Source organism: the organism of the source record quoted next, unplaced genomic scaffold (genome assembly GCF_019419815.1).
Source record: "Pyrus x bretschneideri cultivar Hongxiangsu unplaced genomic scaffold, Pyrus_bretschneideri_v1 Contig10, whole genome shotgun sequence".
Taxonomy (NCBI): Eukaryota; Viridiplantae; Streptophyta; class Magnoliopsida; order Rosales; family Rosaceae; genus Pyrus; species Pyrus x bretschneideri.
The window spans coordinates 2,639,647-2,656,148 of NW_025999391.1; the positions used below are offsets into that span (position 1 = coordinate 2,639,647).

The 16,502-nt window shown below is 36.7% G+C and overlaps 1 protein-coding gene across 3 annotated transcripts; it reads left to right on the forward strand.

Moving 5' to 3' along the window:
* The first annotated feature begins 8,428 nt into the window (after nucleotides 1-8,428).
* Nucleotides 8,429-14,519, forward strand: LOC103962446 (disease resistance protein RPV1-like). 3 transcript variants are annotated; one of them, XM_048565359.1, is made up of 7 exons: nucleotides 8,429-8,662; nucleotides 8,797-9,338; nucleotides 9,452-10,544; nucleotides 10,631-10,915; nucleotides 11,002-13,044; nucleotides 13,136-13,641; nucleotides 13,762-14,519. In XM_048565359.1, the coding sequence occupies exons 2-6, from the start codon at nucleotides 8,800-8,802 to the stop codon at nucleotides 13,628-13,630; spliced, it is 4,455 nt and encodes a 1,484-aa protein (XP_048421316.1). In that variant the 5' UTR covers nucleotides 8,429-8,662; nucleotides 8,797-8,799; the 3' UTR covers nucleotides 13,631-13,641; nucleotides 13,762-14,519. The 3 variants fall into 3 exon arrangements, with proteins under 3 accessions (XP_048421316.1, XP_048421320.1, XP_048421327.1); XM_048565363.1 differs by having other exon boundaries at nucleotides 14,061-14,519; XM_048565370.1 differs by lacking the exon at nucleotides 8,429-8,662 and having other exon boundaries at nucleotides 8,797-8,917; nucleotides 9,000-9,338.
* Nucleotides 14,520-16,502: the final 1,983 nt, after the last annotated feature.

Here is a 16,502-nt window from a genome sequence, read left to right on the forward strand (position 1 = left end):
TTAATTGTCAAAAGATTTACTTGGTCATAGGGCTTTATTATTAAATTCAAAAATTAATTTATTAATTATGGATTAAATTTTTAATTTTTGGTTATTTCAACAGACTCATCCTTTAGGAAGAAGAAATGACCCTTATTTTCAAACAGATGATCCCCAAATTCATACATGTTGCAAATAGGTATATATGTATGTTATATATACATGAATAATGCTAGGGAGACCAAATTTTTGGTTATTTCAATAGACTCATCCTTTCGGGAAGTGGCCTGATAATGCCTCAAAGGGGTCGGGTGGCCGGAAATTAGAGAACCTCGTCATTCCCTCGTCGAAGGTCCAATGACTGAGATTCTTGTCGGGTTTTACTCGTGAAAGGAAGAGCTACCATCCCCAGGTGGTGTGCCATAGTGTTCAATATTGAAAGAGAAGAAATTTGGGTTAGGGTTTTCGACAAACCGAGGTTTCTCAAGCTCACTTCGTCAATTATAAAGACCCATAAGTACAATTGAGACTAGGGTTCAACTGGGTTCGAAGAGAGGATCAATTTGACACCGGTCCCATTGTCAACGGTGGCAGGATTAAGAAGATGAGGCTGGGTCGGGTCAGCGGGTCGAAGAGGGTCCAGGTTTGGCCGGTTCCTCCTTCCCCTCTTTTCTCTTAATTCTTCCCTTTCTGATTAGCTGTCCCTTTTTTTTTTTTTTTTTTTTTTGCCCTTTTTGATTGGCTATACCCCCTTCTTTTCAAACCACAGCCACCACGTGGCTTTTCTACACCAAGAAAAAGCTCCAGCAAATTTGAAGCACTCCAGATTCACGCTAAAATGACTATTTTGCCCTTATCTTCGTTCGTTTCTATTTCATTCATTATAACTCCATTTGGTGAATGGTTTTCGCCTACACGCTTGTGGGACCGAGCTCTATCCACACATGTCAAGAAATAGTTTAAAATATATGAGGATAAAATACATCCTCATATAATTACGTTAAGCCAACTAGGGGCATTTTTGTCTTTTCACCTATCGAACAAATATACACCTAAAATATAAATACGTGGTAACTCCGAATACGAATGCAAAATACTTAAATTAATAATCAAAACTAGGAATGGAATTTCACATTTTCCCATTGAAATTTCTTAACCATTTATTGTTTTATTTCCCTATTTCCTCCACATATTCATAAATATAAATATCGTATTTATATAATTAAAAATTTTCAGGATATTACACGCGTTGGATCATGAATTGCCGATCTATAGGGTGGTGATTATGAGGGTAAGTGAGGTGGAGGGCAAGGAAAGGCGGGGATGGGGTAGTGTTGTTGCAGTTGGGAAAATAAAACCTTCAGGATGAAATGGGAGGTGTGGGGAAGACATACATGGGGGTTTGGCGTGGTGTTGGGGGGGGGGGGGGGGTGGTGGGAATGGAAGTAACCATCTTCTAACAAAAAATTTAGTTTGATTAATCAGTATAAAAATAATTAATTTATATAAGGGTAATTTAGTAATCAAGCTAGTTTTAATTCCGATTTCAGTGAATTAGTAAACAACTTATATGTAACCAACATCATTCCTCTCCGATTCCACACAATTTTGGTAAATAACATCAACATGAATCTGATTATGTTTATTCCAATTCCTCTGTTTACACCTTATTCCAATTCCTTCTTAGTTCAATTCCCCTTCAATTCAATTCCTCTAAATCGGATTACGGTTTAATAAACGAGCCATTGATTTCTGGATTTCTCAGTTCAAGTTGATCTTTCTTTTTGTCTTAGTTGTAATAGACGGCTCAGATTGAACGTTTGCAATCGATGAATGTATGACAGCTGTCATAGCATCTGATCTGTTTAAGTTGTTCGTGTTGTAGGCTAGCAACAGCTATATTCCACACACACTTTGTGTGATAGTGTACCTGAATTCAATCGAATCCATCGTAGATCAGAGAAACTTTTTGTTTTTGCTTCTTTCCTTCTTCTCCATGCAACTTGGTAAATAAATTAACTTTAATTTCCAGTGGCTAAAAACCTCTCAAATTTGAAATATACAGTCTGCAAAACATTAACACGGCCCCATAGCTTGGTTGGACTTGAATCAAGGGGTGTGAATATGAGATTTAGTCTTCTGGATTTTCAATGAAGAACTCAATTGAATCGAAGGAAGAAATGGCCGAATCTCAAGCTGAGCTTCGAGTTCCGAGCTTCACTGGAGTCAACTATAAACGCACATCCTACCCATTCTTATGATTAATGTGTGTTGTCTATTGAGATATGTTTTACACATTTAATGACATTAATATCTTGTTATCAAGAGGAATATGACATACTATTCTTAATTAATGTCACCTATATAAGAGTAAATCATCGCATTTGTGAGACTTGAGACGACTAAATTCTCTAAAGCTTCCACAAAACTAGGATATGTTCAGGACCAAAATAAACATAAGCATATGAGTTGGTGTGACATAATAGATGTGTAGGACATTGTCTCAATTTACTGCTACGGTGAATAATTCAAAATCTTCCATATCCACTACGTCTCTAAGTAAAGCCAATATGCTTTCATTAGGGTACGTTCAAGTCCAAAAGACACTTCTCCCGATGCACATCATGTCTATTCTCTCTCAACTTTGATAGGCAACCTAGCATCTACATGTTTGATATAAATGTGAGGTGTTGTTGGATTTTGAGTAGAAATTCCCTTCCATCTCATTGTCCCACTTTGATCAAGTTGAAAAGTTTTTCACATTTTATAACACCTAGTCACTTTTCATAAGTAATTCGAAAGAAGTACAATGGAAAACAAACAATGGGTTTGAACCTTGGGTTTTGGCTTTGTATAAATAATTAAGGAACTATTGTTGGCATTAAAAAAATTCGTTTTGCACTCCTTACAAGTATATTTTTGTTTTTAAATGGATAAAATTTGGAGTGCAAAATGTAACAATTCTCTAAATTTAAAATATATTTAATTGTCAAATTTTTTTTTAATTATGGGTTTATTTTTTCATTTTTTGGTTATTTCAACAGACTTGTCCTTTAGGAGGGGGAACACCCTCTTCTGTTCGAACAGATGCTCCCCAAATTCATATCTGTTGCAAACAAGTATATGTATGTTATATAGACATTCATCTACATCTCATTTAGTATAGAGAAAAATCATCTTCCTACTAGAATTACTAAAACCTATCCTACTAAAAGGACCGCAAAGATAAACCAAGTTATTCCAAAGTTGGGATCTTGGTTTAGATCGTTGAATGCTGGTGAAGGAGATGCCATTCAACTAATCGTTGAATGCTGGTGAAGGAGATGCCATTCAACTACAGGCACAAAATAGGGGCGAAATTTCGTTCCAAGAATATTGCGGTACATAAGCCTCAATCTTTGTTTTATTCGTTTAATTTGAATTTTGTTTCATTGGAATTGTATCAGTACATATAATTGCAATTTATTCGTTGATTAACATATAATTTATATGTATTTCAAATTTATTCATGTTAATCCTTTGGTTTCATCTTTTTTAGCATTAATTTCATGCTGCATTTTAGATAATGTGGGTTTTTTCTTGGCTATTTTCTCAGCTATTCTATCAACAATTGTTTTGAAGCTGTGAGTAGGGATGGGCAAAATACCTGCGGTTGCCTGCCCATTTAAACTTCACGGTTAAGGCTATGGGTAACCGTTTAGATAAACAAACGGTAATGGTTATGGATATAACTGTTTACCAATGAAATTTAAATGGGTGATTATGAGTATTAATCGCAATTATAAATGGTAACTGTTTACCCATTTATTTTATATATGTAAAATTAACACAAACCAAGTTCTCTATTGGACAAAACTTAGATCAATGCTATTGACTATAGTGCATGGTTTATATAGCTAATTATAATATAATGTAGCTCATTATATATATTATGTTAATACTTTACATTATGGGTTAAATAACCCAAGAATACTGTCTTCTAAATAGTTTTCGTAACCCAAGAATACTTAGCAAATATTATATTACCTTCATTGGTAACAATTAAAAATATCGTCCGTAAACTATTATTTCAATTATTGGAAAGGTATAAGGACTTAAAAAATTAAAATATGGAAATGTATGATGAATGTACGTATAACGGTGTTTAATTGTTTAAAAAAAAAATTATGACAAATTTTTTTTTTTTTAAATTTTCAAGTTGTTAAAAAACATGTAGACGGGTGAAAAATGGGTAATGGTAAAAAAAAAAAAAACAAAAGATAAGTGGGTTAAAGAGGGTAAATGGGTAAACGGGTATTAAACGATTACGGTTAAATAGGTATGTGGTTATGGGTATGTTTAACCGTTTATTAAACGGTTACGGTTAAATAGGTATGCGGTTATGAGTATGGTTAACCGTTTATAAATGGTTATGGGTATGGATATAACCGTTTATAAACGGTTAGGCAATTACCCAACGGGTAAACAGTTATGCAGGTATGAGCATAAACGGTTATGGGTAAATAACCGCGGTTAACCGCCCGTCATAACCGTTACCCATCCCTAGCTATGAGCTTCAACTGGTTGTTTTTCAATGGATTTTGGATTTTCCTTGTCTTTAGCCAAATCTAAATCTTTTCTAGCACTTCTATCTTTTCTAGAGGGTCTTCTAGCCTATCGATTAAGTCTAAAATTAGACTTTCTTCTTTAATGATAACACATAGATTTAGTTTGGAAGCACATTCTTCTTCTGACTCCGTGCTACTAGCATCCATTGCTGATAAACAATTTTTTATCTTCAAGAACTGCAACTTCATTTTCACTTTCTTCAGAATCAGGCGAAATTAGCATTAGCTGGCATAATTGCTTCTTTAGACCTTCATTGAGATTGAGATTGTTAATCTTTTCTTTCATTCGGCATTGAGGTCTTATATGTCTAACTTTTCCACACTTGTAGCAAACAAGGAGTTTTCGATCCGATCCTTCCTTCCCCCAATTTTGTTTGCGAGACTGGAATTTTCGCTTACGAAATGACCTATAAGGTTTTGAGGGCCTATGTGGACTATCTTCCGATTGTTTTTTGTGAAATCGTTTGGTTTTCCTAAAAGGCTTTCTCAAGGATGAATAGCTTTTAGGTTCAAACACAAATTGTTCGCAAAAATCTCCCATCTCTTTGATTGTAATGATCTTTGCTTATTAAGTTGCCTTTTCAGCTTCATATCATTACAAAGTTCTAAACCTTCAACACAAATTTCAGAGGTAAGCTCTCTATAAGTATATAGTCCATAAGATGTGATTCCTCCGAATTTTGTTCTTATTCGATTTCATAATTTCTCAGCAAATAAAGAAGGTAATCCAGAAAGAAACTTTTCTTTCCAGAAATTGGCATTACAATCAAATCTAGTGAAAACCTTGGCATAAAAAACATCTTTATACCACCTAAAATGAGACAGAATCAAACATTTTAGGTTCATTAGGAGTTCTCTAGAAGGATCAAGTTGGAGCTCAATAGGTCCAATGGAATGAAGGGTAATGGTATAGATTCAGTTTTTGTGATTGATTGTTGATTCCGTTCCAACACAACTATCATCCATTTCAAGAAATCACTTGAAATTGTTAATTACTATTATTTGGTAATCACGCTAGAGTTTTGCATAGAGTCACAAAAGTCGATTGTAAACCAATTGCCATACAACAACCAAATTTATCATACTATCAGCGATATAAATCAGAGAATGCCATTGCGATTGATTTTACACCAAGTCTTTATTTAGCTTCAAGTACTCCATGTTCTAAACCAATTCCCATAACAGCACTTCCACCGGGGGTGGGATAGGCCGTCACACAGCCAAAAAAATTAGCCCGGCACCTATGGAACTCTTTCCACCCAGCAGATTGCCTTGCACCCAGCCCAAGCTGGTCTCCAGGCCAGCCCAAAATTGACAGACCTTGGGACCAGCCCATCTGACGCCATGTTGACGTCAGTCTCTTTTTTTTTTCTTTTTTTTTGCGCCTGAAAGTGATGGCCCAAGTTCATCGAAAAATCTGAAAAAAAATGCACCGACAGCATGTTTGCATCAACGCAAAGGTTACCAACACGATTTATAAGTTAGAAACCATAAGAATAGGATTGAGAACTTACCCACTTAAACTCGTCGGAGTTTGTCTGTTTTCCTTTGTTGGGATCACATGCAGGGAGTTAAGCCCTCAAATTAACCACAAAAATTGCAACACAACAGGATTTAAAGCTCAAGAACACAATATAGTGATAGAAACATCACCTAGGTTAGAGATTGAGGCTCAAGCTCTCGGCTTCAATGGTAGGACCTCGCACCATGCACCGATGCTGCATGCAAGGCCATGGTTGGGTTCCTTGAGCTCTAGGGATTACAAAAATAATATTTTGTGTTTGATTTGTTGAAGGGTTTGAAGTGGAAGGAGAAGGAGAGCTCACAAGAGAGAGAGAGAAGGAGAGAGAATTGATGGGGAAAAGGGAAAAAGTGATAGGAATGTTTGATGGATGGGTAAGGAAATTGGTTTTTAAAACCTATTAAAATCATTATTTTAAAGGTCTAATTGAAGATGCATTTTATTTAATCATATTTTAATAAAATGGACTAGGTTATTTTTTCTTAGGGTGGAGATGCATTTGGCCTATTACTGTTTATTAAGGTCTATCACTGTTTACTGAGTGAAAAAATACGCAGGATGCTGGCACATTTTTGCTAAGGGTGAAACTGCTCTAAAGAAATTAAAAAAAATTGTAAAACCCTAATTTCTTATTCTGAGAGGCTTTAGTTGGAGCAAGACTTTGTATTGTTTTCTTGGTGGGTGAGAAATTAGAAGAGAGAGAAGATGAGTGAGACGAAGAAGAAGCAGCAGCACCAGCAGCTAATTAATAAAGATTTTATTGACATTTTGATATGTAAGTGTAACCTATCAAAGAAAATACTAGCATGGTTGATAGCCTACGATTTAAGACTTTTTAGTTATTTATTTATTTATTTTTATTAAATGACAAATTTGTTAGATTAGACAGCTAATGAAATTTGAACCTACGTTGTGATGAAAAGACAATATTTCTCTTAAGGAAACGGATCCCCTTCGGATCCATTATGTGGGGATTCTAGGAATCCTCATATCTCAACCTTTCATCGTATATTGTGCTATCAATTTTCGTCAGATACTATTTGTATTTAATTTTAAATAATAAAAGTTAAATGATTTTTTAACACACGATAAAAGACTAAGATGTGATGATTCCTATAATCCACATATAATGGATCCGGAGGGATTCGTTTCCTTCCCTTAGAGCAGCTCTAGCGGGAGCTTTTACTCTGGGGACAGGCCCGTGAACAGGGCTAGAGAGCCCGACTGATTTGGTCTAGCGTGTGGTAGCCCGAGGGACAGGCCCAGCTCGGGGGAGAGGCCTGGCACGAATTGCCGGCCCGAGAGCCCGAAGTGGGTGTGACGTCAGGGCGACGTCAGCCGCTTTTTTTATTTTTTTTTCTGTCAGGCGCGTGGCCTTCAAGCGCGAGTGGGCGCGCGTTAGGAGACATAAATTCAGAAATGGGCCCCGCGGCCCACTGAGATTTCTTACCGTTGGGGAGGCCATGTGGCTTCCCCATGTCTGTTGAATTTCAACGACTATATTTTATGGACCGTTGGATTTTCAAAGATAAAAAAAAAATTAAAAACCTCATTTAATTTCAGTCGTTGGATCTGTGATCAACGGTCCACGTTATTAGGCTATGGAAATTAAAAAAAAAAAGAAAAAACAATTTAAAATTTTGAAATGTTATAGTTGTGCCACGTGGCACAATCTGGAGTGTTGGAAATTCAAATTTTTTAATCCAACGACAGAGATTAATTAGGTGAATAAAAATTAAAAAAAAATGTAAAAAATTATTATAAATTAGAAAAAAAATGAAAAAATTTAAAAAAATTGATTTTACTTTTCTCAACTAGTTTCAACCACATTCCTATCTTTCTTTCAAAGTTTCAATCCAATTTTTTTTTTCCATGACCAATAATTGTCTTTTCGGATTTTATGACAAGTAGGACAACAAGAACGATTAAAAATCTTATCTGAAATTACAAATAAAATTATTTTGTATTATTTAATAATACTTCGGATAATGACACGTAGCGCAACGAGAACGATTAAAAATCTTATCCGATATTACAATTAAAATTATTTTGTATTATTTTATAAATAAAAAAAATACTAATATTTTATTGCCTATTGCCAGGACTATTGAAGTGTAACGGTGGAGATGCAAATGCTATTGCCAGAGCTATTACTATTCATTAAGGGTACTTACTATTCATTAGGTGGATTGAATAGTGTATAGCCTGGGAAGAGAGCTCCAACGCTAGAGTTGCTCTTAACACTGTGGTAGGGCCACTTGCGCCTATAATTCATGACTTGTTCCACCCTTATTTTTTCTTGGACCACATGGACAAAGGTCTGCTCTGCTGTGCCCATTTTTCCAACGTCCACCATCAGCCTGGATCCTCGTTTCGACACCTGTGTTCTGATTTAACGCCATGTAGCTCAGAAGTTTGACTGCATTCAATGTTCCAACTTCTGCAAGTTTTCTTACATATTTTTATGTCTCTGAAACTTGTTTGTTGATCCTTCTCTGCCGGTAATCCCACCGAGTTTCCCTTGGAGAATTCTGTATCAGAAACACCATAGGCGGTACTGCCTCCAGACTCTAACTCATTAGTTAACTACGCATAATCCCGATCTCTTGCATCTCTAAGATTGTTTATTTATGAGCAAGCCACATAACCCATATGCATATATATGTTTCGACTTGTGGGTTTGTACAGGTTATGGATATAGCTGCTTCTGCTTCTGCTGGTGGCGGCGGCGGCGGTGGTGGTGGACCTGGTGGTGCTGCTGATGTCCACCCTTCTCGAGAAAAGTATGATGTGTTTATTAGTTTCAGAGGTGAGGACACCCGCAATACTTTTACTAGCCATCTTCACGATGCCTTACTCCAGAAGAAAATTGAAACCTACATAGATTACAGACTTGTGAGAGGGAGTGAAATTGCACCTGCCCTTCTAAAAGCCATCGAGAAATCTACGCTTTCCTTGGTCATTTTCTCAAAAAACTATGCATCTTCCACCTGGTGCTTGGATGAACTTGCGCACATACTACACTGCAGGGAGACAGTTGATCAGATGGTCATACCTATTTTTTACGACATCAGTCCATCAGATGTACGAAAACAACAGGGGACTTATGCAGATGCATTTGCTCAACTTGAAATCCGTTTCAAGGACGGTATCGACAAGGTGCACAAGTGGAGGGCTGCTTTGACGACTGTTGCTAATCTATCTGGCTTCGATTACTCAAACAAAACTGGGTAACTAATTCTACGACTTCTTGTGATTTATACTCTTGAACATTTAATGCATACAGGAACAGTTAAGGAATACCTATTTACTAACTATTAGTTGTACATCATATAATTGCCAGGACGGAGGCGGATTTAGTTAAGAAAGTTGTCAACGAAATTTGGGGCAAATTGAATCAAAAATCGTCAAGCAATTTAAAGGGCCTGGTTGGAATGGAAAGACGCATTGACCAAGTTGAGTCAACATTATGCATTGATTCACTTGATGTATACACTGTAGGTATTTGGGGCATGGGTGGCATTGGCAAGACCACCCTTGCTGATGCTGTGTTTCACCGACTCTCTTCTAAATTCGAAGCTTCTTGTTTTCTTAAAAATGTCAGGGAGAAATCAGAACAAACAGGTGGACTAGATCGCTTGCGAAACACACTTGTTAGTGAGATATTAAAGGAAAAAGATCTAAATATCGGCACTCTGACTATAGGATCATATCTTGTTAGAAAGAGAATGGGAGGTACGAAGGTCCTCATTGTTCTTGATGATGTAAATGATTCAAACCAATTAAATTTTCTAGCCGGAGATCCTGCTCTATTTGGCCCTGGAAGTAGAATCATTATAACGACTAGAGATAAGAGCCTACTTCAGAAAAGTGTTGATAATGATAAGATATGCAAGGTTCAGGAATTAAATTCTGATGAAGCTCTTCAACTCTTTCGTTTGTGTGCTTTTGGAAATAACATTTCTAGAGTCGATTGTACAGAGTTGTCAAAAATTGTGGTTGATTATTGTGGAGGCATTCCATTAGCTCTTCAAATTTTGGGTTCCTCATTCCTTCACTGTGAGAGCAAAGAAGATTGGTTGGATGAATGGAAAGAATTTCCAAGAGAAAAGATCTGGAAAGTGTTCAGATCAAGTTATGATGGATTAAAAGAAATTGAGAAGGAGGTATTTCTTGATATAGCATGTTTTTATCAAGGGAAAGATGAGTACATTGTAAAAGAAATGCTAGATATATGTGGTTTTCGTGAGGCAGTAATCAAAGTTCTGATTGATAAGTCTCTCATATCAATTTCAACAAATAACTGCTTGGAGATGCATAACTTGTTACAAGAAATGGGTAGGGCGATTGTTCACGAACAATGTATTGAAGAGCCCATAAAATGCAATAGATTATTCTTTGATGAGGATGTCAATCGGGATTTGAAAACTAATACGGTAAGATCTTCAAATGCATTCAGTTTCATGCAAATTTTTTGTATATTGTATTGTAACCACATTGATACTTTGTTCTTGATTCTCAGGGAAGTGCAACGGTACAAGCCATATTCCTTAACAGGTCTGAGATTATAGGGATACTCTTGAATCATGCAGACTTCGAAAAGATGTATGATCTAAGGTTGCTATACATTTATAATTCTAGCTGTAACAAGTACTGCAAAGTAAAAGTTTCTCTTCCCCATTCTCTTACTTATCTTGGCTGGGAGGGATACCCTTTCAAATCTTTGCCATCGAAACTTTGTCCGGAAAATCTTGTTGAGCTTCAAATGCGCAACAGCAAAGTTGAGCAACTTTGGAATGAGGGCCAGGTATGTATTGCTTATTATTAAATAAATGTGGTGTAGAGATCAGTCTATGTTATTAATTATTTCCAATTATCATTGATTTGTTACAGAATCTTAAGAACTTAAAAGTGATGGATCTCCATTTGTCCGTGCATCTGATTAAAGTTCCAGATCTCTCTCAAAGTCCAAACATTGAGCATATAGATCTTTACGGGTGTAAAAGTTTGGTTGAAATTCCTTCGTATTTTCCATGTCTTGACAAGCTTAGTTATCTTAACCTGACAGACTGCGCAAAACTCAAATATCTTTCGGAGATGCCAAGCAGTATTGAATACTTATATTTAGATAGCACTGCAATAGAGGAATTGCCTTCATCAGTTTGGTCTCTTGAAAAAATTCGGTGCTTAGAGCTTCCCAAGAACATACCAATATTAGACTTGAGTGGGAACGCGACTAATTGCAAAAATCTTGTGAGTCTCCTAGAGAGCATTTGCAAATTAAAGTCTCTGAAGAGCCTTGATCTGAGTGGAACCACAATTAGAAGCCTACCTGCAATCATTGGTAACTTAGAATCTCTTGAGAAACTTGATTTGAGTGGAACTGCAATTAGAAGCCTACCTGCAAGCATTGGTAATTTGGAATCTCTTGAGAAACTTGATCTGAGTGGAACCGCAGTTAAAAGCCTACCTGCAAGCATTGGTAATTTGGAATCTCTTGAGAAACTTGATCTGAGTGGAACCGCAATTAAAAGCCTACCTGCAAGCATTGGTAATTTGAAATCTCTTGTGAAACTAGATCTGAGTGGAACTGCAATAGAAGGGCTGCCTGCAAGCATTGGCAATTTGAAATCTCTTAAGAAACTTGATCTGAGTGAAACCGCAATTGAAAGTCTACCTGCAAGCATTGGTAATTTGGAATCTCTTGAGAACCTTGATCTGAGTGGAACCGCAATTAAGAGTCTACATGCAAGCATTGGTAAATTGGAATATCTTCAGAAATTTTATCTGAGTGGGACCGCAATTGAAAGCCTACCTGCAAGCATTGGTAATTTGAAATCTGTGGATAAACTTGATCTGAGTGAAACCGCAATTAAAAGCCTACCTGCAAGCATTGGTAATTTGAAATCTCTTGAGAAACTTGATCTGAGTGGAACAGCAATTGAAAGCCTACCTGCAAGTATTGGTAGTTTGAAATCTCTTGAGAACCTAGATCTGAGTGGCACCACAATTGAAAGCCTACCTGCAAGCTTTGACAATTTGAAATCGCTTGTGAAACTTGATCTGAGTGGAACTGCATTTAAAAGCTTACCTGCAATCATTGGTAATTTGAAATCTCTTGAGAAACTTGATCTGAGTGGAACCGCAATTGAAAGCCTACCTGCAAGCATTGGTAATTTGAAATCTCTTGAAAAACTTGATCTAAGTGGAACCGCTGTTGAAAGCCTACCTGCAAGCATAGGTAATTTGGAATCTCTTGAGAAACTTGACCTAAGTGGAACAGCAATTAAAAGCCTACCTACAAGCATTGGTAATTTGGAATCTCTTGAGAAACTTGATCTGAGGGGAACCACAATTGAAAGCCTACCTGCAAGCATTGGTAATTTGGAATCTCTTAAGAAACTTGATCTGAGTGGAACTGCAATTCAAAGCCTACCTGCAAGCATTGGTAATTTGAAATCTCTTGAGAAACTTGATCTGAGTGGAACCGCAATTAAAAGCCTACCTGCACGCATTGGTAATTTGAAATCCCTTGAGAAACTTGATCTGAGTGGAACTGCAATCAAGTGCCTACCTGCAAGCACCAAGGAAGCTTCTCGGCTGATTTCACTGGGGTTAACCAATTGCAGGAGCCTTGAATCTTTACCAGATCTCCCAGGGGTACGTTGGCTTGAAGCACATGGATGCATATCACTCAACAAAGTGCTGAGCTCAAAGACTGCACTTTCACTAGGTTGGGATGAATATAAACATTCTCAAGGGCTTCAAGAGCAACTTACATTTTCAAATTGCATAGGAGTGGGAGGGGATGCTTGGCTTGATATATTGACTGATTCGCAGATAAGAATTATGCGAATGGCAACTGCGTTATCAAAGTATTTTACACAAGAAGAAATTGAAGTGGCATTTCATCTTGAATTTGAAGAAGAAATTAATGTATGTCTCTCTGTCTCTGTCTCTCTCTTTCTGTGTTGTTAAATTGAATAACTCAGGTTCTCTGCTCTCTAATACATTTATTGATGAACAGGAATATGTTTTTAGATCTCCAGTTTGCATTGTATGTCCGGGAAGTACAATTCCAAGATGGTTTCCGAACGAAGTTGACAATTCTGCACTGGCAATCAACCTTGGTTCAAACTTCTTTAACACTAGTTTTTTGGGTTTTGCTTATTCTGTTGTTGTTGCATTCGAGAATTATAATGTTGGAGGGAGTTTGAGGCTTGGGTGTAAAATCAATTTCAAAGGCTGTGGTGATCCTTTTATCTATCATCGGAGTTGCATGGTTGCCGAATATGGGGAAATCAATGACTGCAAGTTTGATACGCCTCACGTGTTCGTCTGGTTTAGTACCTTTGACCATGTAAAGCGAGGAAGCTACAATGGCGTTACCGAGGCCATATTTGAGTTCTACCCAATGATGGAGGATCGTCCTGATGACGAAGCCGTTGATTGTTCCAATATTAAGGTGGCAAAGTGTGGGATCTTCCCAATGTATGCTCCAAATGATTCTGCATTGAAATAAAAATGAAACAGGTGAGGTTGCTATACAGGTCAGACGTGATCGAATTCTCTGAATTATTTTGTAATTTTCATGCTGTTTCTTTATTTGTGCTTCTGAGATATAGTATTCTGTTTATTATGGGAATTTTCAAGACTGAAGTTGATTACATTGAGAACGTTGTTGAATCGCACGTCATGCATCAAGTAATTTAGAGGGCCTTCGTTTGATTTAATGAAAGCCAAAGTGAGCAAATGCAGGCATTTTGGGGCAGGCAAGTCTAGTTTGCTGCTCTGTTTTTAGCTGAATGTTGTTGCTAGAGAATATTTTTTTTTTTTTTAATTATGCTTGCCATGTTCATTTACACTCAATGTGAGATTTATATAAAAACCTCTAACCAGTTACAACCACATGTTCTTACCCGCATTTCGTCATTGCTTGGACGTATTTGCAGAAACTAAAAGTAGAAGAAGATACGACAACGAAGAGGCGCGGTGATGAGTTGAAGCAAGTCTTAGTGAAATTTTTGGCTCTTGTAAGGAACAAGAAGAGCTACGTCCTCAGAGAATGAATACGAAAAAAAAATGAAGTTGCGTATCAGTCGTGTCTCTTCTCACTCTTGTTGTGGAATTTTTTCATACCAGCTCTTGGAATGGAACTAAGGATGGAGCTAATGAAGGTTCACTGGGGGCATATGTCCCTTCTTAAGTGATTCGTTTGTTAAGTTGCAGACTACAATTATATAATACACACGCGTTATGTTTGAAGAAAATATATGTACCTAGTATCCAACATACTTTCATACTGCGTATACTCTATATCAAATATTATATGAGCAAAAGTGCTCTTGTTTTGTCATTCAAACCTAAAAACCTCGCTCTTGCGTAATTATGTATTAATATTTTTCTTATCACTCTGCCACTTTCCACTACTACACTGAAATTTTTATAACATTGGAATTGTGATACATTATCATTTGAAACCATCCCTATTTTCATATCGGTTATAAGCCATACTATAATAAGATCTTCTTAATTGATTTTCGAGTTACCCCCACTAAAAGAAATTTCTAACTCCGTCCCTGAATGAAACCCTAGAAATAATTCCTAATTCTGTCATTCTAGTACATGATTGTTACTGCTCATATATCTCCAATATAATGTTAAGATAGGTATGTATTTCTACATGGTTTGGGTGTGAAAGAAGAATTTTCAACATCAGTCTCCTAAAATATTGTCAACCTAATCCATTAAAGAATAAAGAGGCAAAACAGCATGAACTTGGAGTTGGGACATCTCTATGAACCCATTATTTCAGCTTGAAAAGCTGCATGAACTAATAGTATAGGAATAAAGAAATAATATAGACGATAGACGATAAAAAACGAAATAATAAGGAAGTTCTACCGCTGATTTGTATATTTTGGACAATGAGCAATTCAGTAGCTCTAAACTTGCAAAACGTTATGAACTCAACTCTTGAACACCCAATTTTCTTATTGTAAATAGGTTTTAATTCCACATGTATGTAAATAGTATTGTCTATCGTATATACATTGAGAACTTTCAACATGTTTTATATGGTTTTATAACTCGCAACATCGTGCAGGCAATTCTTGCTATTTCGTAACTTAGAATGGTGGAACTCATGAGATGATCAGTTGTCCTTTCTATTTAGGATGGTCTGACTCTAATTTAAATCCACATCACGTGTTTGTGACCTATAATGCTTTGAACATGACGAAGATGCTAAATACCCCAACTGATTTTTACAGACATGCTACTGAGGCCTATATATGTTCATTTCTGGCCAATGAGTGTTTCCGGCCAACCCACTTCCTATGTGAAGGTGGAAAATCATATATGTTGACCAGCTTTCCCGACAAATGTAAAGTTTCGTCAAGCAAACTCACTTGACCCAACGAAAAATTGTTCGTCGGGCCAAGTTTTGTCAGACAAATAGTATTTTATGGTAGTGTTTGTCGCGTAAAGGTTCCCATTTACGTGCCAAGGTTTTCTCTTGGCCGCAAAATTTTACCGGACAATCGTTGCTTTAACTCTTGAATTATGTTTGTCGAGCAGAAGTTGTTGTAAACTAAACCTAAACAATCAAGCAATAATCAAACACACCAAGCGATTTCAGAGTTCCTCCAATATAAGAGTACTTCTCTAACATCGGAAGCTTTATTGATTACCAACAAATACAAGGGAACTCACAAACACAAAGTATTCTCAAGTACACAAACTTATGCCTCTCAAAACTCTCTACTCAAACTTTATCCCACATCCATCTATTTATACTAATAGATGTCATGGGTTTACACAAAGTCCCTAGAATATAGAAAACCGAATTCCTATACTAAAACCGAATCCCAAACAAACTAGGAAACATATATTCAAATATCTTGCGTCCAAGATATCTCAATCCTTCTTTGATTCTTGTTTTAGTTTAGGCATGTTGATTTAATGCCAAATCCAACAATCTCCTTGAATGAAATCCATAACGAGGCATCTAACAACTTTCGTTGCTTCACCACCATATCACACGATCAAACTTGCTTCAACTGCACCAAATCCAAGTAGTGCTCAAACTTGGCTACATTAACCACATTTGCCAACATGTCAGCTGGATTGTCTTCTGAATCAACCTTTTTGAGACAAATCTCACTTTCAGCTATCGCTTATCTCGCAAAATGATAATGCTTAATCCTAGCATGATGTACCTGATATCTAGCCAAATAAATGGCACTTTGGTTGTCATAATATACATCCAACTTGTGTTGTTCCACACCTAAGTCTCCTAACAACCCCAGAGTCCACATTGCTTCTTTGATAGCTTCAACTATTGCCATGTATTCTGCTTCTGTGGTTGATAGTGTCATCGTTGGTTGTAATAT

Coding starts and splice junctions, on each gene's coding strand:
- LOC103962446 (XM_048565359.1), top strand. CDS start 8,800: ATGGATATAGCTGCTTCTGCTTCTGCTGGTGGCGGCGGCGGCGGTGGT. Junction 9,339..9,451: donor GATTACTCAAACAAAACTGG/GTAACTAATTCT, acceptor TATAATTGCCAG/GACGGAGGCGGATTTAGTTA. Junction 10,545..10,630: donor GGGATTTGAAAACTAATACG/GTAAGATCTTCA, acceptor CTTGATTCTCAG/GGAAGTGCAACGGTACAAGC.